The 23706-nt window shown below is 43.2% G+C and overlaps 1 protein-coding gene across 1 annotated transcript in view; it reads left to right on the forward strand.

Moving 5' to 3' along the window:
* The window catches only part of LOC149843393 (putative NAD kinase 1), a 92313-nt gene that overhangs the window by 14114 nt on the left and 54493 nt on the right, over nucleotides 1-23706 (forward strand). Inside the window, exons 4-7 of the mRNA XM_089999760.1 lie at nucleotides 16552-16682; nucleotides 20669-20782; nucleotides 21052-21146; nucleotides 21374-21480. Coding sequence (XP_089855886.1) covers nucleotides 16552-16682; nucleotides 20669-20782; nucleotides 21052-21146; nucleotides 21374-21480 — 447 coding nt within the window. The remainder of the gene's footprint in view (nucleotides 1-16551; nucleotides 16683-20668; nucleotides 20783-21051; nucleotides 21147-21373; nucleotides 21481-23706) is intronic.

Below are 23706 nucleotides of genomic sequence, written 5' to 3' on the forward strand. Positions count from 1 at the left end.
AAATTGGGTACACATAATTGGTTGCCACGGAAGAGGTAACCATTATGAATACAAAAACGGGGGTCAAGGTTACGAGCGGAGGAGGTGCATCCTTCCCAGACTTTGTGAAAATCAGGGTCCGTAGGGTATAACTCTTTGCATTGTTCAAAACCTATGACCTGCACCGACATAGTCATCAACAGGCTGTTCTTCCTACTAAGAGTGTCAGCCACCTTGTTCAGGGTACCCGATTGATGCCGAAGCGAAAAGGTGTACTCTTGCAAGAAGCTGACCCACTTGGCATGACGAACACTCAACTTTTTCTGACTATTCAGGTACTTCAATGCCTCATGATCCGTGTACAAGACAAATTCCTTGTAAATGAGATAATGCCTCCAATGACGAAGGGCTTGTACAACGACATAAAACTCAACATCGTAAGTGGAGTATTGGCACCTGGCCTGAGTCAGCTTCTCGCTAAAGAAGGCAACAGGCCTACGATTCTGACTCAAGACGGCGCCAATCCCCACTTTAGAGGCATCACATTCAACCTCAAAGACTGCACTAAAATCGGGGAGGGCTAAGACAGGGGCACTGGTCATTTTGTCCTTGATGATCGTAAAGGCTTTGCTAGCCGCTGGCGTCCAATGAAAGCTAGTACCTTTTAGGCACTCCGTGATGGGGGCCATAAGGGTACTAAAATTTCTCACGAAACGTCGGTAAAAGGTGGCTAACCCGTGGAAACTACGGATCTCTCCTATAGTCTTTGGGGTAGGCCAATCGACAATCGCTCGAACTTTAGCAGGGTCGGCCTTGACGCCATCAAAAGACACAATAAACCCTAAGAACACGACACTGGATGTCATAAACTCACACTTCTTGGCATTGGCATACAATTTTTCCTTTCTTAAAATATCTAAGACTTGACGCAGGTGACTCAAATGATCAGACAATGAAGAACTATAGACCAAGATGTCGTCAAAGTAGACAACAACAAACTTCCCAAGACACGGACGCAAAACTTGGGTCATCATGTTCATGAAGGTACTGGGGGCATTAGACAACCCAAACGGCATGACTAACCACTCGTACAACCCATCACGTGTCTTAAATGCTGTTTTCCACTCATCTCCCTCGCGTATGCGAATCTGATGATATCCGTTTTTTAAATCAATTTTAGAGAAAATGGAGGCACCGGATAACATATCAAACATATCATCTAGGCGAGGAATGGGAAAACGGTATTTGACGGTGATGCGATTGATCGCACGGCTATCGACACACATGCGCATGGACCCATCTTTCTTGGGAGTGAGTAAGGCAGGCACGACACAAGGACTAACACTCTCACGAATGAAACCCTTTTGCAGTAATTCCTGAACCTGTCTTAACAACTCCGTGTGTTCGGAGGGGTTCATGCGATAAGCGGGAAGGTTGGGTAGACTCGACCCAGGTACAAAATCAATGGCATGCTGAACCACCCTTGTCGAAGGTAATCCATCAGGAAGGTCATCCGGCATAACGTCGCGGAATTCCTCGAGAAGAGGGGCAACATCCGCGGGAATGGACACAGGTGAACTCATCACTGGCTTAGCCACCAGGGCATAACAATAACCATCTTCCTGGCAGTGGTCTAGGAAAAGCCAGTACGAGAGGCCTGCGATTCGGGGGACTCGCTCGGGTTTGTCAACTGTGGGGAAACCCGTCTCCCGGATTGGTAGAAGGACGATCTTATGGCCATTAAAGATAAAAGAGTAAGTGTTCTTGCGGCCATCGTGAGTGGTCTGGCGATCAAACTGCCAGGGACGTCCCAAAAGAATGTGACACGCATGCATAGGGGCCACATCACACCACACCTCATCGTGGTAGTGTTCCCCCATGGAAAACCGGACTAGGGAACGCTGAGTGATGGGAACCTCATTCCCTTTCTTGAACCAGGCCATCTTATAGGGTTGGGATAACTTTTCGGTGTTGAGTTTCAAGGTAGACACCACACTCTCAGATACCATGTTCTCACATGCTCCGGTGTCAATGATGACATCACAAGCGTGACCTTCACAGTTGCATCGAGTCCTAAAAATGTTATTCCTTAGCCATTTCGATGGGGTCAATTCTTGGGGTGTGGTCAACACATGACGGATGGACAACAAACTTTCGACGTTGCCGTCGAACTCTATAACTCCCCGCTCATCCTCAACCTCAACTAATGAATTGTCCTCACTATCACTCTCACTTGCGGACTCGACAATCCCTTCAACCAGATGGGTGTTCTTGCTCACGGTCGGACACTTGGACGCGACATGTCCTAACTCTTGACACCTAAAGCAACGAAGGGTCGACTCAGTAGGTTTGGTTTTGGACCGGGTGTGGAAAGCTGGACCTGACTGGTCAGATTTGCTAAGGTCGGTCCTAGGTTTTGAGTCACTAGGGGAGCTTGCTCCCCTGGTTGGGAAACTCGGCTTGGGTCGGTTGGAGGGCTCACTACGGGTCGTCCGATATTCCTGCCTCCGCTTCAGCTTGTCCTCGATGTTCATGGCATAACTGCTGGCTTGATCTAATGTTTCGACTGTGACACAACTAAAATCATCAGAGATAGCAGGGCGGAGGCCCGAAATGTACCTCATGACCTGCTGACGAGCTGTTTCCTCGATCTGCACACGCAGGGAAAGACGATGGAACTCCGCGGTGTACTCTGCTACAGTTCGGGAACCTTGGCGCAGGGTCAGATATTCCTTGTAGGCTCGCTCGGCGTGATCCGAAGGCACGAACTTTGACTGCATCAGTGTTTGCATTTCCTCCCACGACTGTACGCGTTCTAATCCCTGCCGCTCCCTTGATCGTTGTAGCTCCACCCACCATGTCTGTGTTAGGCCTCTCAATCGTGTAGAAGCTAACGAGACACGACGATGTTCAGCAACTGTGTGATAATCAAAGAAAAACTGCACTGCATAAGACCAGTCGAAAAACTGCTCCGCGTCGAATCGCCCCGCAAACTCCGGAAGATCCAATTTCACGCCATAGGTGGAAGAGTGGTCTGGTGGTCTCTGCTGTCGCGGCTCCACTATCCCTGCAGGATGCTCGTTCCAGAAAATGTCGTCGTCCCAAGCTGCTTCATTGCCCATATGGTGGTATTGTTCGCCGGGATGCTGGTGCTGTCGAACTCTCCTGATAAGGGGTCGGCGGTCGGGGCGCGTCGGTTCCTGCTGACATTGCCTCGGTCGGGTTTGCCCGTGGGCGGGCACCATCTGCGGCCGGTATGGTGGTACTAGAATGACGGGAAGTCCAAGGTTCGGGGGAGGGTTCGGTTGAGGTTCTGGTGCCGGACGGGTAAGATTGGTATAATATGGTTGTGGGTTAGGAGTATGGTATGGGGCCGGATATTGGGTTGGGTTTTGGGTCAGGTTTGGGTAAACAGGTTGGTTTGGGTTTGGGTATGGATCTGGGTATGGGTATGGGGGTTGGTGGGTATATGAATGGGTTGACTCGCCCGATGGGATGTGAATCGGGCCCACTCCTACACTACTCGTCGGACCCAGATATGAGTGGGTTGGATCGAGGTTCGAGTTGTGGGGATAAGAAGCTTGGTTTGAACTCGATCCCCGATCCATAGCATTATGGGTCTGGTTTTGACCCGGCTCAAATCCAAACTGGAGCTCCGTTCGAGTCCGATATGGGTTAGGGTCGGTCTGAGGTATCTGTTGAGGGTCGGGACTAGTGGGTTGGTTCTGGCTCGGGGCTGCCCGCGAACCGGAACCAACTAGGTAGGCTGGGTAAGGGGTGTCTAGACCCAAACCCGTTCCCTGAGACCCAATGGCTGGTCCCAGTGACACAGGCCTGGGTCCTGTTGCATTACAAATTGGATTGGGTCTTCTTGGATCTGGATCCATCAACAAAGGTTCGCCCATTCCAGCTCGCAAGGATGCGGCTACGGAGCCTCCCCGTGTGGGGTCGGGGAAGGAGTGCTCGTCTCTCCCAAACTGGACTGATAGGACCGGGCCAGCAGCAGGGTCCAGCGTGACGCTGGGCCCCGGCCGACTCAGCTCACCCTGCGACACAGCCCGAGCGAGTCCCTGCCACGATCCTGGGCCCGCAGGTGGGCCCAGCGCAACACTGGGGCCCTGCAGGCTCGGGCCGACCCTCAGCGCACTTGCTGTTGCGCCTGGCCACGCACCCTGGCCTGCAGGTGGACCCAGCGTACAGCTGGGCCCCTGCAGGCTCGGGTCCACCTGTGAAACAGGCGCCGTCAGCCTTTGTCGGGAGTGGGGTGCTCTTACCAGGGCATCGTTGTTCGGCGGGATCCTTTGGTGCTGTCGCGAGGTGTCTGGACCCTTCATGGATGCTGAAACAGGCGCGGTCACTCGCTGTAGAGGTATCGGCTGGTGTGAATCAGCCCCTTGGAGGTTCAGATTTGCAAACACGCCCTCATCGACGTCAGCACCTGGTATTGCGCACGTTCCCTTGCGTGCCTCAAGTGCTGTCAACCGATCGTCCATCCCATCCAGCCTCTTCGATAGGCCTGCCACATCTCGGGTCACGCGCAACACATTCTCCTGGATTTTCGTCAACACCTCCATGACACGCAGCATGGGATCTTCGCTGCTCGCCTCCTCACGCATTTTGCCTTGTACCGGATCGGTTCCCTCCTCAAGAGCCATACCGCTGATGAAGTTGGAACGCCCGCTGCTCTGATACCACTTTGATGCAGTTCACGTTGATGGAGGAGAGAAAAAAAATGGCCCACCGTAAATCGGTGGGGCTGAACTTCTTTATTAAACTCAGAAATGTCTCAATAGGCAATGGGAAAATGCAATAAACAGGGAAGAATGCAAGGGAAAACAGTAAACAAGTAAAAAGAAAAGGAAAACTGCAGGAAAAGAAAAGTCGACTGGAGCTTTTTAGTCTTCAATAATGCTTCACGCAACCCTAGGCAGGCCTTTTAAAGTCTGTCTACTGGATTGGGTCATGGGTCCAGATTTGGATCCGACTCACGATCCGGTTCAGTCCTTCTTTGCAGCTGGTTCTGGGGCGCGTGAGCTCCACCACGCCTGACGTAGGTGCGCAGGGGTACCTCCCTGCGTCGTGGCTCCGTCCCTGCGGGTGAGTCATAGTCACGGGGTCTTTCATCTGCCCTGTGTGGTGGATCGAGTGGCACGATGGGCCCAATCGGGTCCTGCCCTGCATCAGTTGCACATGGAGGGTTCGGGCGAGAGAGGGAGAAGGCCAGAGAGAGGGGAGAAGGCGCTCGGCATCCAACCCCTTGTGAAAAACCCTAAAAAAGTTTTTTACGGCGTCCTTTAGATTTTCACGCATTTTTCAAAAAGAAGGCTCCTTTACCAGGTTTTTCTAAAAAAAAAGGTTTTTCTTAAAAATGATATTTTTAGAAAGGTTTTCAAAAACTGATTTTTGTTAGATATATTTTTTTTCTTTTTCTTTTGCATTTTCCATTTTTTTGGTATTTTTTGAAATGAAACTAGGGAGAAATAAAGGATTTAAAAATCATTTTATAATTTTTGAGAAATATTTACAAAAGAAGGGTTTTTCTGGAAATTCAAGGTTATGTTGGGGAAATTTCTTCAGAAGAATGGGTTCGGATCCAGGTTTTGAGAAAATGTTCGAGTTTTGAAACTCGAATCGAGAAATACAACGCGATAGATACAAACGGATGCCGGATGGACTGTCCAAGCTATTCAAAAACTATTTTTGGTATTTTCTGTAATTTTAATTTAAAAGTTGGACAACGAGACTCAGATTTGCATCTGGACCATGGATCCGGATCCGAAATCAAGTCAGACATATAAAATAAATTTAATTTAAGTAAAATTTGAGAAATGAACTGGAATTTAGATTTAAAAGTGATTCAATTGCTCATAAAATGAAATCAGGGGCAAAAGAGAAATATTTAAAAGATTTTAAAAAATTTGGGGTGTTCACATATGCCCCTCTTTGCTACTAAGCTGGTTGAAAGCCGAGCTTAGTGGCAAAGATAACACTCCAAATTTTGAAAATGCCCCAGTCAGCAGATTTGAACTGGGTGTAGAAGGATTATGACTTTTCAGGCTTAAAACCTTGTCCTGAATGACTTGGGGGAGACAAAATCCTCGAAAATGATATGACTGAATAATAGAAATGAGGAAATCGTGATGGGACTTTGGGCGAAGATCCCGAAATGCTGAAAGAAAAGAATTTTGATAAAGTTTCATGGGTGAGACAAGATCAACCTTTTGGAATGACTCAGGTTTAGCCCTTAACCTGGATGGGACGAAGATATATCAAGATAACTTGAATGGGGAAAGGAATATAAGTGGGCCTCGATGGGACATTTTTTAGAAAAATGCCTCGTTAGACAAACTTAAGTAGGATCCTATCCTGATGGATATACAAAGAACATGGATTCCTTTGTGGGGAAAAACCATGATGGGACTGGGGGGATTACCTCGTCGAAACGAGGTTTAGATTTAAACCAAACCTGAAAGGAAGATACTTCGTGGAACGAGGTTCAGGCTTAACTCTTATCCTGAAGGGGACGACCATACAGGATCCTCGATCGAGGGAGCCGTGATGGGACAACACTATTCACCTGCTTGCATTGCTTACCTGTTTAACTGCATATCTGCTTTAAACTGCGTAGCCTACTGAATTAAATGTACTTAATTCAGTTTCCTGTTAGTCTCTCTTGTGCACCTACTAGTTTTTCGCGAAACTAACCCATTCTATGGGTACAGGTGATGTTTAGGTACTCTACGTGCGATGACGCGATTGCAAGATGGCTTCAAGACTTCTTCTTCCTGCTCTTAGCTCGCGTCCTGGACGCTTGGGTTTGTATCGGATTTCCCTTAGGATATCCGAATTTTTGTGCGTTTTGGTTCTTTTAGCTAACGTGCCCAGAGTTGTCGGCTTGCCTTATGATTTATCAAAGAAAAATCTTCCGTTGATTTCATAAACCAACTCTGAAGGAAAGAGATATTTCTAGTCTCTTGCCTGTTTTTCTGAAAAGGTTCGCAAGTTTGAAATTTGGGGCGTTACAACTCGGATCTTTCAAAAATAAAGAATAAAATGGAAGCAAAACCTGAGTCGGAACTCAGACGGGGAGGGAATAAACTGTAAAGACCATGAAAAAAAAAATCGTGTCCGACTCGCGTCAGACACGTGCCCGGCACGTGTCGGACGCGAGTCAGGGTCTGACCCCCTGTGTCGGACCCGGATCCGGGCTGGATCCGAGCTCGAGCCGACCCGCGCCCCGGCTTCTCGATTTTTCGAGAAGCTGGTGTCCTTAAAAGGACACAGTGCCTCGGGCGAGGGGCAAAACCCTCGCCCCTTCTCTCTCTCTTTCGCTCCGCCCTCCTCACGCCTCCGCCGCCGGCGATCGGAGATGCCGGTGAGCGTTTCCGTCCGGTCGCCTTCCCAACGACCGGCGATCCTCCCAGCGACCACGTTTTCCCCTGTCTTTTGGCTGTGAGGGCGGTGACCTCCGACGACTCGCCGTCAGCCACGGACACCGTCCTGGGTGCTGCAGCCGCCGGCGATCGTCGCCTCCCTCTTGCTGTCTCCTGTGTTGCCGACGCCGACGAATCGACGCCGGCCTCCCTGACGACTGGCGATTCTCCCCCTTCGAGCTTCGGTGAGCCCCTCGATCGACCCTTCTCTTCTCGTTCCTCCCTGGGCCACCGACGCCGGCGATTCGCCGCCGACCACCGCCAGCCACCAGCGTCCGGTGATCCTCCCTGCAGTCGCCGAGCGCCGGCGATTCGCCACTCGTTTCCACTCAGCTCCTCCCCCGGTCGCTGCGGTCTTCGGAGGTATAACCCTCCCCTCTTTTCTCCTGTGTATTGGGTGGATCGACAGGGGGGCTGAGCCCCCTGTCACCCCCGCTTGTTGGCAGGGGGCTAAACCCCCCCTGCCACCCTTTGTTGTTGGTCGACAGGGGGCTGAGCCCCCTGTCGTTGACTCTTCTTGGCAAGGGGTTCCGCCCCCTGTCACTCTCTTTGCTGTGGGACGACAGGGGGGCTGAGCCCCCTGTCACCTCTTGTTTTGGCAGGGGGTTACCCCCCCTGTCTTTTTCGCTCTTGGTCGACAGGGGGGCTGAGCCCCCTGTCGCCTCTTGTCGGCAGGGGGTTACCCCCCTGCCTTTTTTTGTGTAGGGCAGCAGGGGGACTGAGCCCCCCCTGCTCTTTTGGTGATTCTCGGTAGGGGGAGGGGTCCCCTGCCTTGGTGTTGCCTCTCGGCAGGGGGCTTTGCCCCCTGTCTTCTTTTTGTTTGCCGGTAGGGGGCGAGGCCCCCCTGCCTTATGTTGTTTTCCCTGCAGGGGGTGGAGCCCCCCTGCACCCTCTGTTGTTCCTGGCAGGGGGCGGAGCCCCCCTGCTCTTCTGTTGCTCCTCGGCAGGGGGCTCTGTCCCCCTGCCTCTTGCATTGAGCCGGCAGGGGGCGGGTCCCCCTGCCTCCTGCGTGTGCCAGCAGGGGGCGAAGCCCCCCTGATTTCTTGTTTTCGAGCAGGGGCTTGCCCCCTGCATCTTTGTTGTTCTTCGGCAAGGGGCTTTGCCCCCTTGCCTTGTTCTTGCTGCCGGCAGGGGGCTGCGCCCCTGTCTCTTGTTCTGACAGGGGGTGTTACCCCCCCCCCCCCCTGCCTTGTTGTGGCAGGTGTGGCAGGGAGCCCCTGCTCCCTCCCCTGCCTTTCCTTGTGCTAGCAGACAGGGAGTTCCTGCTCCCTGCCTCTGCTACTGTTGCCAAGCAGGGCTGAGGCCCCTGCCTCTGGCACCCTTGTCTGCAGGATGCAGAGCTTCTGCCTCTGCCTTCTGCAGGCAGGAGACCTTGCTGTGTTTGCTTCTTTTCTCTTATATGGCATATACTAATGTTCTAAGCTCTCCAGGTTGAACGGTGGATCCAGCTCGCCCTCTGTGGCTCGAGCTCTTGCTTGCCTACGCTGCATGCGTACGAGGACCCGCAACCCCTTAAGGTAGGGGATTCTTACGTGAAAGGACAATGAATTGATAAAAGCTAAAATAAGAAAGATAATTAAAAGAGGACGATATATGTATACGTATAATATATATACGTATGTCTTTACCTTCAAGGACGCGGTTTCGCGCTCCTTGTCCTCTTTACTTTCCTGCACTTTCTCTTCTGTCGCCGCCGCGCTATATGTGCCTAGGCTTTCTATTTCTGCCTTTACATTCCATGTCTTTTAACTCAAGGACGCGGTTTCGCGATCCTTGTCCTCTTTACTTTTCCGCACTTTACCTTCCTGCTGCCCCGCGCTTTGCACCTTGGCATTTACTTGCTTATGTCTGCTTTGTTCTCCAGGATGCAAGTCCTGGTCCTTCTTTACGTTCTTGCACTTTACTTCCTGCATTTATTTGTTGCCCCGCGCTTTATGCGCCATGGCCTTGCTCCTGCTTTACTTCTCGTGCTTTACCTTCTTGTACTGTCGTGCTTGCTCTTGCACTTGCCTTTTGCTTGTGTTTGTTCTTACCTTGCCGTTGCCCTTCATGCATGTATTATTATTATGTCGTATGCTTTCTTTATTGCTTACGCTTATCAATCTATCGAGGTGCAACCCTATGTCTCGTGAGTCGTCCTTTACACTTGCGTAGCCAGTATAAGATCTCTTACCTCACGAGTTGCTTGTGTAGTTGCCTGCTTGTGCGTTACGATGATCGAGGTATGATCTCATACCTCGTGTGGAGCTTTAGTGTTCTACCCTCGCGGTGCGGCTTCGCCCACCGAGCCTCGTCCCTCGTTTTGCCTTTGTATTAGTATATACATGAGTTTGCCTCTTGTCAGCTTGCACTCCCTAAGTGCAACTTCGAGTGCATAGTGTATATCGTCTCACTTGGCTTTCAAGCCACGACACACACTTATGCACTTCAGTTCTCAAAAGACATCGTCGTAGGTGCAACCCTATTTTCAAGATGTATAGCTTGAAAAACAGAGGTAGCGGTCGGACCTCCCAAATTGATGTATTTGGGATAGATGTGTTACAACCTTAGTTTGCCTATTCGATACGACTTAGATAACCTCGTGTAGGATCCTGTGCACGAGTAGAGCAGGGATCCTAGCAAGGTACTTGCGCCATCACTAGATCGGCGTTACCTCACCTCTGATACAAGACCTAGTTTTTAGGCCTTCTGGTTCAACCAAGATTGTAGTACCTTTCCATTGTGAAGGTATTGTTGGATCTCTTACGAAGGATCCATGTTCCTCCTCTTGTAGTTGTACCCTTAGTCACATACGATATGTTTGGGCTACGAGAGCAGAACGAGAGGTCTACAGTAACCTCTAAGTGTGTATTGACACATTAAGCTAATCCTGTTATGTTGTTTTCGCCTAATAGGCGGGTTGCTCGCATTTGCCTAAAGGACCCGAACACGATTAGTTGGAACTGGAATGAGTTCACTGCGGGTTTCTATAAAGTAGAAGCTTTGGGATTTCCTGCGAGAGATCCATACCCCTCTCATCGTGGTTGTACTTTTGAACAGGTACGTTGCGTACTACGATGAGTAGGATGAGAGGTTTATGTCTGCCTCGAACATGCAATGACATGTGTTTGAGATCACAAGAGTGATGTTTCTACCCTCACTAGGGATTGACCCCCTTTCAGCGTGATTATGCATTTGAATAGTTACGATGCGTACTGCAGTGAGTGGGATGTGAATTGTTTGGTTGCCTTGAACGCGCAATGACGCGTATAACACTTAAATAATAATCATGCGCCTTCACAAGCAATGTAATAACCACAAACTTTATGCAGCATAAAGAAATTATATTTATATATAATTTATATATAAATATATATATATATTTAGTTAATTAACGCGAATTGGGCCTGGGATCCGTTAGCGGATCCAGAAGGAAAATGTGCATATTTGAGTATTTTAGTAATATGATATAAATAAATAAATAATAATAATATATTTTTTTTCTTCTTCAAACCCACTGTTGGACCCAAGTGGATCCAACCCTTGGATCCACTGCTAGCCATACAACCCGGATCCAAACCGCAATCGGATCCAGCATCGCGGGTCGTGGTTCGGACCCGGATCCGACCCACACCCTGTTAAGAAAATAAAGAGGGGTTAATAGGGGGGGGGGCAACCCGATATGGGTTGCCCGATAAAAGTTTGGAGAGGGGAAACCCTCTCCCTTGAGATTACGGGTGTTAGGGTTCAGCCGAACCCTAACACATAAAGAGATGGGAGGTGGGGGGAGCACACCGCAGCCGCCGTGGGGAGAAGGAGCTCCTTCCTTTTCGGGAGGCTACTCACCTACAAAGGAGGGACCCCGAACCCTCTTTCTTCTCTCTCCCTCTCTCACTCTCTTCTACCTCTCTTCCTCCGATCGCAGGCCTGCAACTCGAGAACTTGAAGAGAAGAGCCGACCCCTTTCGGTGGTGGTGCTGTCCGGACCGACTGCCCCTCTCGTGGATGCCGCAACACCCTCGCCGGATAATGGTAGGGTTTCTCTAATTTTTCTTCAGGTCGATTATGGATTGGGTGGGGGTGGGTTGTCCAAAACCAATTGGGTCGACTAGCAAAGAGAGGGGGGGGGGATCCTCCAATGTTGGGTTGTCTGTCACCCCAAACCGAAAACCCCAAATTAAAAGTTTGGGGGTTTCGGATTTCTGTCTTTAGGGATCGAGCATGTGTGTGTGTGTGTGTGGGGGTCCAGATTATAAAAAAAATAAAAATAAAAAAATAAATAAATAACATACAATAAAATAATAATAATCATGATAAAATAGATAAAGATAAAGAGGGGACTGTCCGTGTTTCACAGTTTTTGTAAAGAGATGATTTTTGAAGTAGCAGGGGATAAAACTAAATTTAGAGGGGTTGTTTCCAGATTTGTGATGATGCAGGCTGAATTTTTTTAGTAATGCTGTATTACAAATTGGGCTTAGAAAGATCTTGTTTAACATATCATATTTTCTTATTCTGAAACCTATATCATGCTTGTACTGATGTATGCTGGCCGATTAGCACAGCTATTGCTTTGTGATTACAAGTTGTCCATATTAAATTCTGACCATCCACTTGATATTCTGGTTATTGCTCAATGTTGATGGTTTGGTCGGTAAAGCTATGCTGAAATATCATAGTTTGTGATTTTCTGATGTTGATTATTGTATTCTGTAAAGTTATGTTGAACTTAGCATAGTTTATAATCAGCCCATGTTGATTAAATTATTATGAAAACCTAAGCTAAACATAATATAATTTAGGTGAACAGATGCTATGGTTTCATCCTGTGAAATACAGCATACTTATGCTGGCCGATTAGCACAGCTATTGCTTGGTGATTATCAGTTGTCCATGTTAATTCTGACCAGCCACTTGATATTTTTGTTATTGCTCAATGTTGATGGTTTAGTCTGTAAAGCTATGTTGAACTATCATAGTTATGATTAGCTGAGGTTGAATGTGTTATCCTGTAAAGCTATGCTGAACCATCATAGTTTATGATTGACTGATATTGATTACTTTATTCTGTAAAAGTTATGCTGAATGTAGCATAGTTTACAATCAGCCTATGTTGACTAAATCATTATTTAAACCTATGTTAAACATAACATAATTTATGTGGAGAGATGTTAAGGGTTTCATCCTGTAAAATTACAGCATGTTTGTGCTGGCCGATTGACACTCTCATTATGTAAACCCGAATTTGTCTAGGTAAATTCCTGTTAACCTATTTTGTCTATGTATTATGTTGGGATATATGGCATGCTTATGATAAATCATGTTAACTATTGAAGATATGGGTAGTTACCATGGTTGTGGGGAATTTTCATATTGAGACCCTACATGATAATAAATTATGCTGAACATACATAGAAGTTGTTACACATTAAATGTTGATTAAACACATAACTTGATGAACACTGAAATCTTTAGACCTGTACCTTGCCTAATGGGCAAGACAGATTGGACCACCCGATACGGGCTGAGTACCTAATGAAGGTGGGTGGTCTGATTCTAGTATATTGGTAAGAAAATTAAATAATAAATTGTGCTTGATTGGTTTAAAGGCACCGGAGCACTGTGGGTGGGTTATGCAATTAAAATGACAAATGACTAAGACTGGTATATACACCTGGGTAGAATGACTAAGGTTGAGAATCCTACTACTATGATAGTAGAAAGAAGTTGGGGAAAGGCCCCATACTTCGGGGAATTAACTAGATGAAAAGATTAACCCACCCAGTTCTTGGGCTTACCTTAGAGAGGGTAAGTGGTACAAAACTCTGGGGACACGTGTGTTGGTTTCGAGCGTAAAGCGACTCGTTGGTCCCAGTCCTCAGAGTTGGGGGACCCAGACTACCAATTTATCCTAGGTGGTAGTTCTTTTGTTCTTCTGCAGAAGTGAGGGATGCATCCTGTTTTAGTTTTGGCCTTTGGGAGTTTCTCTCGGTCACTGGCCGCTCCCTTGGGATTTCAGTCACAGTTAGAATGTTCGGGTAAATAAACCCACCCTGAATAATATACCCCCGGACATTCTCTTCTGTGATGGTTGCCTTGGCCCGTGTGTACCCGCGGGATAAGAAAAGATAAACACTAACTAGAACAGTTAGGTATCACTGTGTGGGAGTCATTAAAGAGACCATTGCTTACTCTTTCATCATGTTTTATATTTAGTGCTTATGATGAAACGACATCCTAATTTGTGTATTTATTAGTTAATTGACTTTATATTATGGATGTTGTTCATGTTAGTGTAAGTTCTGCTTTAATTGCTTAATACCTTACTTGCTCCATTGGCGAAGATGCCTAAAATGCTTTTTGTGCTTAAGTATAGCTGTTACATAATTTACCTTTTTATATAGGTCTGTTATTGCTGTTACATCGAATTACTTATGTGTTTATATTTAGACTGAAATTCAACCACGACACCCACATCACACACCTGACACATGATCTACTTGCAAGAATAATTACAGTTTTCCTACTTAGACGTGGTAGTCTAATTCCTATAATTTCTATTATTTTCAGGAGAAGAATAGTTCTATGAGCGATGCGGGATGAGGCGCTGACCGAGACTTGATCCATTTGTTCCCTGGCAGTTCTGCTTACTTTCAGATTGAGATTTTTGGTTTGAGACTAAATGTGAAAACTCTGATGTTGGACTTTATTATTATTAAAGTGAAAATAAATGGTGTGGTTTGCTTTTACCTTCCTGTATCGTTCTGAAATGCTTAACCCGAGAATTTTTAGTGGTTTCCGCTTGAAAAAAAAAAAAAAAAAATTTCCTACAAATTTGGGTTAAATTTCGGGGCGTTGCAAGCAAGATGCTCGAATGGGTCGAAAGACTAGAGCATGAGAATGAGACGACGGTTAAGAAACCCTCCGTCGTGCTCATTCGGAACGGTTCATCAAGAGAGAGGATGGATGGTACAAAACTCCGATGGACAGTCATACATGGCAATCTCGGGCAAAGATCTGACCTTCCCCAGTCATCGGAGGTTAGGGGAAATCCTTCGGGCCACTTCTGCAGAAGTACGGATGCGCATCCATTGGGCCTTTGTTTGCCTTTGGGGATTTACTCTCTTGGTCACAGACCGTCCCCTTAGGAAGCGGACTCAGTCAGTCATTCGGGGTATAATAAAATACATAGCATAATGGACCCCCGAATCGATCTCGGCTGTTTCTACGTTTTGCCTTGTGCGTACCCACAACGGCCTGCTCAGTAATGAGACAAGATATAACTTATACACATGATCGGGAGATACGCATGTTGTGACGTGCTTTGCTTGCTTGCTTGTTAGCTCGGTAGTTCGGTATGCTATTCGTTGAGCTAGGTACGCCCGTCGAGGCGTTACCCTTGTTGGTTAAACTGCTTACGCAGTTCTTTGCTTGGTAATAACTAGCTTCTCATACTAGTTGATTGCTTATCTTGTATTGCTTATGAATTGCTTGTGATGCAATAGCTTGTGCCTCACGATTAATGTAATCACTTGTCGATGGACTGAGCCAGCCTATGGTACTTGGATGTATTACGAATGTTGTTATGAATACCTGTCTTATGAAATTGCTTTGCTTGGCTGGTGGATAGAGTTAGTTACTCTTCACCTATTAAAATGAAATCAGGGGCAAAAAAGGAATATTTAAAAGATTTTGAAAATTTTGGGGTGTTCACAGTATGGCATTGTAGGAAGCTGGAAGCTGATTTTGAAAAGGTTGATGTAGATAACAAGAATTGGTTTTAATTTTGCTAACCACATGGGCAATAAATGGAAGATGCCCTATGGGTATCAAGTTGATGGGAGAGCCACCGTAAGAAGGTGGATGTGGATAAGAAGTAACTGTATCTGGTGTTGGAGATGGCCATTACTAACAACTTGTCGGGAAGTATTAAAAGAGTGCAACTACGAGATATTTTGAGAAACTTCTGACAACTGCATGCCAACGCGCAATTGTCTAAAAACTTATTTGCATTTTGTGCCTCTCTTTGATATTTATATTATTGAAAAGGTGGGGCATCATGACACAGTCACATCTTATCATTTCATTGATTTTCTTTCAAAATCTCAAAAGGACAAAAATGTATGCCCATTAAGGTTATCAATCATTTGTCATCTTGGCAATAACCCTCCCTGGAATTCAAGCTTCATACCAACAGACGTAGATTTGGTACTTGTCAAATGTTTTAGAAGCTTAGGATTTGTATGCAAATAATCAAAAGGACTGATGTTTGGGATAAATCCGTGTGACCTATAACATACCTGAATGAATGGTTAATTCTCTGATGTGGGTTCAAACAACATGAAAGAGATTAGTTTGGCATTAGATAAAAATGAATGGAGAAATGGTCCAGAGCCCCCTCCCATCTAAATGAGATGAGGCTCCACAAAGGTGATGTTACATCACACTACAACTAATTATTTTGTACACGAATAGCATGCTGTCAGAATATCAAGGTTGTTCTGCATATTTTTTAAGGTTTTTTGCGTTTTGGTCTTTTAGGACAATCGCTCAATATCTAATCAGAAATTTCAAGGCTTTTCCTGCACTATAGGTGTATGTTTCTAATTCTTGCCAGCAAAAGTCCTATCGTGAAAAGTCATTTGCATGTTCTTTTGAATGCTTCCTTTTGATTTGGTGTGGCTGAGAATATGTTCAATGATGTGATCCCCATGCCTCACTGCTTCTTATGTCACCATCAATGGCTCGCTCATATCATCTTGATCCAACCATGAAACAGCCACATCTTGGTCTGACAATAACAGTTTTACCCCAAATCTAGGAGTTTGAGGGAAGAATAAATTTTCTTGTTGAATCATAGAGGTCCTATTAAAAAGAAAAAACTTGTAAGAGTACTAGGTGACCTGAAAAGCTGATTGTAGAATATGAAATCGTGGTATATTTGTTGGACCATTAGCTTAGTGATAGTTGATTATTGTTTGGATAGAGAATAATTTTACATGGACTGCATCTGTTGTCCATTTCTGTACTTTTTAAGATCCTTCTTATTGTTTCTATTATGGATGATTATGAAGCCATTTCATTGGCGTCATGGTGCGTTCAATTGCAGAGCTGTCCTCTGAAAATAGTCATCAATTGACAAAATTATCTGATCAAACAGAGATGCAGGATTCTGATAATGATCAAACTGAAAGATGCTGCGGGAAGCATGGCATATGTACACATGGGTTTCTCAGGGATGAGACTCCTGAATCTGATTATAAAGTTGGTTCCAATAAGGTCACTCGCAAGGTACACATCTGAAATAGTTTATCGTACTAATATACATGAATTTAATATGTTTTAGGTATATTAGAAAAACTTTATTTATTTTTGCAATTGTTTTTCTGTTTTAGATGTCAATACTTGGTGACCTCATTGGCGTCTGCCAATGCTGCTTGACATCTAGACTGACTCTTATGGGCAATGGCTTTCGCTCTTTGTCTTTCGTTGGTTCTTTAATATTCTTATATTGATGGTTCTTGATGGGGTTTTCAACTCTTTAGAGACAATCATCAGAATATAAACTTTATTTTTAACTGTTTTGAACCCTCTATTTTGAAATTTAAAATTCCAGACTTGATCTGGCTGGACATCTCCCCCAATGTCAACTTTTTACTGTAAAATTTTATGGTTGTCTATTTTGGCATTTTGAGGTGATTTGGACTGTTTTTGAGTCTGTTTTGACTCAACTAAAAGGGGACTGTTTGGATTCATTCAAGCGCAGATGGATTAAATTTTCTCTCTCATTGACTTTCTGTCAAAAGAGTCTTGAAACACTTTGGTTGTCAATTGTGATGGCTTGAACATTGTATGGCTTGCAAGCAGTATAAACCCTTATCCTTGCCACATTATTTAGAAACTATACTTTTCACTTTATACTAGTTGCATTGAGTGTGTGATTTTTGTGGGAGAATCTTGTGTTTGAAGGTTCTCATGTCTTTTTGTTCCTAACTTAATATTTGCTAAGTATATAGTGGATAATAAACTCTAATGCCTTGTGTTATATCATCAGAATTGAAACCAAGTCTCAATCTCAAATTGGTTTGTTCCATTTTTTTCACTCATTAACCTGCTTCAATTACTCTGAACCATTGCTTTCAATACTTTGTGATATTTTTTTATGATAATTCTCAATAGAACTGGATTTATTTCTTGCAGCAAAGGTGTTAATCTTTTTTGCTCACTATTACAATTGTATTAAAACTCACTTTGAAACCAAAAGCTGTCTCTTCATTCTGTTATAGTGGAGAATGCATGAGCAGTCCTTTCTAGTGCTTTCTACAATCTAAATTTATTTTTTATAATAAATCTCCCCTTTTCATTTCTGAGCATAATATTTAGATAACAATATGTATATTCTTGAGGTTATCGTTATCCATATTGTGCCACTTGAGTTCTCTGTCACTCCGATACTCCATTTTGATTCCTGTACAGTATCCCATTATGTAGTACTCATAATGGAGAGCTCCATAAAAATAGTCATATCCATTTCACATAGCTTGAACTCCTAGAGATTTTCAAATTGAGGCAGTTTACAGAGCAGCCTATGTGATAAGTTATCACCATCCTCATTGTCTAGGTATATTTCTTTTGGTGTTTTGTATTTATCCTCATTCTTGCATCTTTACCTGAGGCTAATGCTGAAATTGTCACACTTAACTACTATGGTTACATATCTAGAGGTTCTGTCTCTACATCTCTACATATACTATAGATAGACATTGTGTAAATGGTTGCTTTTGCTCTATTGTGCAATTCTCATATGTCATTCATCCTTTTTTTTCTTCTTTTCTAATTCCCCTTGAGTGTATCTCATCACAACCCCATGGTATTATGGCCTCATCTCATTCTTACTTTCAATCTCAAATCCCATAAAAAGCTAGCATGTTAACAGCAGCCATTAGCTGTGCAGTTGGGCATTTAACTGAACAAGCATAGAATCTTGTGCTTCCTCTCCCGGAAAGAACAGACAAGTGGTAGGTAGGCATATTCTGCATATTGTAGATGCCTCATTATGTTCTGGCCAACAATAGAACTACAGAAACAAGTTCCCATAATGTCATGCCGCCTGTAAAAAATAGGGATCTTTTCAGAGTTGACGAAAAAAATGAAATAGATTTTGAAGAGAAAACTTTGGTAAGATTTACAGGCAACAGAAAATAGCTGTGTAGACCAAGGTTGCCAAACTAGGAAGCGGAAGCGGGAAATGATACGGGAAGTGGAAGCGAGAAGCGAGGCATTTTAAAATTTATACGAAGCGGGAAGCCAAGTTTTAATTTAAAATCGAAATATGAATAAAAAATAAAGCAATATAGAATCAAACAAGAAACAAATAAAAACTAAAATAAAATTGATCATTCTTATATTTCATGATTTTTCGTAAAAGAGTTAAATTTTTGTTAAAATCTAACAATGATGGTTACCAATTTAAAGAAAGTACATGGAAAGTGAGTGAAAGCGTGAGAGAAAATACATGAAAAAGATGAAAAAAATGAGAGAAAAGTATATAGTATGTATAGACCATGTGTATGAGAAACATATAAGAAGCGTGGGGGAATCGAGCTTCCCATGAAGTTTCAGAAGCGAGGAGTATCGCGCTTTCGAAGCAAGTTTATGGGAAGTGAGCTTCCCACCTACCTAAGAAGCTTCCGGTAACTCTGGTGTAGACTTGTATTCTCCAGTAGGCCATGATATTTCTCTGATTTAAGTGATTTTGTCTGTCTGTCAGATGTACCAGAATCTAGCTAGTTTGGCTCATACCATTTTACTATTACATGAAGCTGATGTCGTTGCAATCAAAGATAAGTTCAGCATTGCATTTGAGAAGCATAAACTGTATGAGAAGTTTGAGATAAAGGACTTGTGAATCTAAAGCAGGCTCAAGCGACCTTTTAAAAATCAGATATTGCTGTTTCAATGTAAATTTGCTTCTGATTTACCTGCTAGAAACAATTAAGGATCCAAAGTGAATTAATACTTAAATTGAAGTTTATGTGAATGTTTAGTCAACTATAGGGAAGTCATCTGCGTATCTTACTGCATGAAAGGAGCTTGATCTACCTGATGGGTTTCCAGAGTAGACATTCCATGTGTATTACTTGGTTTATAAAAATGTTCATACCAGTCAACATAACAGTACATCTTTTGGATTCTATGGTGTTTGGGTCACCATGGATCATGCTTTATTTCTTTCATCTTCTTGGCTGGAAGCTAGAGTCTACTCATTGGAAGTTGGGATCTACTGGTGATGTTGGAATTACTACCACTTTGTATTATTCCCAATGACTATTCCCTCTTCTAGAATAGCAAATATCAACTGGATTTTCTCAATTCACTTCAAAGGCAGAATGTGGCCATGGCTCAAACCACTTTTAAGCCTCTTTGTCAAAGGTGGTTGTTTGGTAATAATAATAGGGGCCCTTGTTCTAAACTGATTTCCATGTGTCATGGTAACACGAGTTCTACTCAGATGCCTGAGGGCATATTAATTTCATGACTGCATTATTAATGTAGAGATTAACTGTTATTAAATACATTATGAGATTTTAGCTGTGTTATTGCTCTTATGTTGACTCTTGCGATGAACTTACTGACTTTTTTATGAAATCTCACCTAATCCTACATGTTCACTCCACTGTTACCAAGCTCCTAATGTTTCCTAGTGAGGCTTTTTATGTTTGAGAGGGATTTTGATGATACAGCAATGTGGAAATGTGCTTTATGTGTGCTGCATATTCTTCTATTTTTTTGTCATGTAGAGGCTCAGGGGCACATTTTCCTTCTCTGTTTAATGCATTTAACTTATATCTTTTCTACTTTTTCTCTGATAATTCTGGGATATGTATTGAGATTAGCATGTAGCGTCCATTATGGAAGCTATTAAGAGTTGTGCTGTTCTCTAGGCACCTCTTTGTCTTGCTTTTATATATTAAAAAGTGCCTATAGAATTTTTGTCTGATTATCCCACTCATTTTAAAGAACACCATTTCCTCAGTGACGTGTTGAGTCTGCATCTCTGAATTTTTATTGATGTCAATGAACACACACACACGTGCACATACATACACACACATATGGAGGAGTATGGTTGGACGTTTTATGCCTTTTTCCTACAAATATGATATATCTCTACCATGAAAAGCTTAAAAGCTAAAGTGTGTTGCTTACAATAAGAATATATCTGAATAACATATCTCCTGATATAGCCTATAAATGACACAGGGTTTCTAATGCAGGCATCATTCAAACTTGCATGGGGGTGTAATGATGAGAGAAATGGTCAACATAAGCATGACATTGTCTCCTTTGACAAAGGAGACATTACAACTGCAGAGCGCAGCAGTAAGCAGGTAATGGCTGTTCATAGCTATTCACTTGCATAAATTAAATCCCAACTTACTCAAACTTGTAGTTTGATGCTTTTATAGATATATCTGTAATCAGATTAAGCAAATAGTTTCTTTTTCTTTATACTTTTTTCTTTTGGTTTCTTTGCCTTCATCACCTAAAGGAGTGTATATTTTCTTCTTGTTGAATCCTGTCATGTAATAGTTACAGTCATCTATAAAATCTGTTCTGTTTTTGTGGATGAACTGATTTACTGCTGTTGATCATTCAGATTGCACTGAAGTGGGAATCACAACCTCAGACTTTAGTTATTTTGACAAAACCAAACTCAGCAACTGTTCATATCATGTGTGCTGAAATGGTCAGGTGGGTCTTAAGGCTTAACTTTTAATCATGCTGAAAATGCTTTTGGGATTTTTCTCATGATGTTGAGGCCTTTGTGTCATCCAATATTTCCACGTTTAATTCTTTTATCTGGTCTAGAGTTGTGAAGATTGTTCAAATGGGCTGTATTTCCAAGATCATTTGATGTGTCTCTAGTGTAGAAAACATTTTAACTAATAGATTTTTTTCTTCTTTTTTTTTTATCATAGATGGTTGAAAGACATCAAAAAGTTAGATGTTATTGTGGAACCAAGAGTTAGAAAAGAGCTTCTGGCAGAGAGCTCTTACTTCAGTTTTGTCCAAACATGGGAACATGGTGAGCAACTTCTACTGCTGCCTTTTTTTTCCTATGGTGGCATACCATGCTTGATATATGTTAAATTATGTATTCAACCATGTAATCTATTATATATATATATAAGGTAATACATATACATATACATATATTAATATATATGTATATGTATCTACTTATTATATATATAATATATATATTTCCTAATAGTAGTCGTAGGGGTAGTTTAGTCTTTTTATGCATATTCAATTTCTTGAATACAACAACAACAACTACGCCTTCATCCCAAAACAATTGGGGTCGGCGATATGAACCAAAAAAGAAAATCATTATGGGTCTTCCACATGAATCCTTCTCCTCCAATCATTTCTATTCAATGCCTTGTCCTCGGTGAGGTTCAAAGCATTCATATCCTTTTCTATCATTTCCATCCACGTCTTCCTAGGCCTACCCCGACCTCTTTTAACTAATATATTTTCCCATTTCTCCATCCTTCTAACTGGAGCATCATTAGGCCTTCGCCGAATATGTCTAAAGTTCCAAACCACCGTAAACGATTCTCTCTCATCTTATTTTCAATGGGTGCAACGCCTACCTTCTTATGTATCTCCTCGTTCCGAATCTTATCTTTTATTGTATTTCCACACATCCATCTAAGCATACGCATCTCAGCTACACTCATTTTTTGAATATGATGTCTCTTGGTAGCCCAACATTCCGTACCATATAGTAAAGCGGGCCTAATAGTCGTCCTATAAAACTTTTCCTTCAACCGCAATGGCATTCTACGATCGCACAACACTCCAGTTGCACTTTTCCATTTCATTCACCCAACCTTTATCCTATGATTTACATCTCCATCAATTTCTCCATACTTTTGAATGATAGATCACAAATATTTGAAACAATCATCCACCGATATTTCTTGCTCACCAAGCTTCACTACACTCCCATCACTACTTCGTTGCTTACTAAACCGACATTCCATATATTGTGTCTTACTCTTACTCAACTTAAAACCTCTTGCTTCCAATGTCTGTCTCCATAATTCTAACTTAGCATTAACTCTAGCTCTAGACTCATCAATCAAAACAATATCATCAGCAAACAACATACACCACGACACATTTTCTTGAATTGATATCGTAAGCTCATCCATCACTATAGCAACACATTTTCTTGAATATGATTGTAATTTATTTTTACAATTTCCTTTTTTTTTCTTAAATTTTTTTTTTAATTTTTTTCTTTTCATGTACTTTACCTTGGGGGGGGCAACACACTAGTCGTTGGACCCCCTCCAACGGTCACATTTGTAACCATTGGAGGGGCTCCAACGACTATGTGTGGAGCCCCTCCCAAGGCTCTCTCTTGCCCTATAAATAAGGGCTTCCTCCTTTGTATTTGTATGCTTGTGGGATTATAGCCCAAGCTCTTTTAGTGAAACTTATGAATTTTGGGTTTGCATTTGCGCATTTGTGAGTTTGTGTTGTGCTCTTTGTGCACACGTGTTCTTGTTGTGCGTGTGTGCTCACTTTTGTTTCCAAGAATATTATAATATTGTTCTTGGTATCTTGTTGAAGATACTTTTACATGGTATCAGAGCCACGTTGGTGATAAAGGATCATGGATTTATTTGTTTTTCGAGTGCCTCGAAAAGTGTGCATTCGGACATTTGAAGATTAAAGTGGTGGAGCTTGCTTCTCAAATATTTTGGAAGAATCTTGTGCAAGTAAGAGCTTTAAATCTTGTGTTGGTGCGTATTTCTCTCTCCTTCTTTACTCCTTCATGGGTGAAAAAGAGTCTCATTTTGCTCTCGGCTTTAAGCTAAATGGATCAAACTATCATGTTTGGGCTGGGAACATGGAGGAGGCTCATATAAAAGGGAAGGGTCTATGGGGTTATGTGTAAGGCACAATCCCCGAACCAGAACAAAAAATTACCATTGTTAATGGGGGTGAAATCAAAATTCTCGATGGAGAATAAAGAACCAAAGCTCTTGAAAAGTGCTCAAAAAAGCATGAGGAATGGAAAATAAGGAATTTTAAAATTCTCTCTTGAATTTTTTCTTTCGTAGAAACAAGAATCAATGCAAATATCATCAAGTTCAAGAAGGCCTCTCAAGCTTGGGAATATCTTGAGAAGATGTACACGTCTAGGGATCTATCCCATAAATACTATCTTCAAAAGAGGGCGCTAACGCTTTAATAAGGGGAAATGTCTATAAGAGAGTATTTTGCCGAGCTC

The sequence above is a fragment of the Nuphar pumila genome, chromosome 3 (assembly GCF_984573655.1).
Source record: "Nuphar pumila chromosome 3, dmNupPumi1.hap1.1, whole genome shotgun sequence".
NCBI lineage: Eukaryota > Viridiplantae > Streptophyta > Magnoliopsida > Nymphaeales > Nymphaeaceae > Nuphar > Nuphar pumila.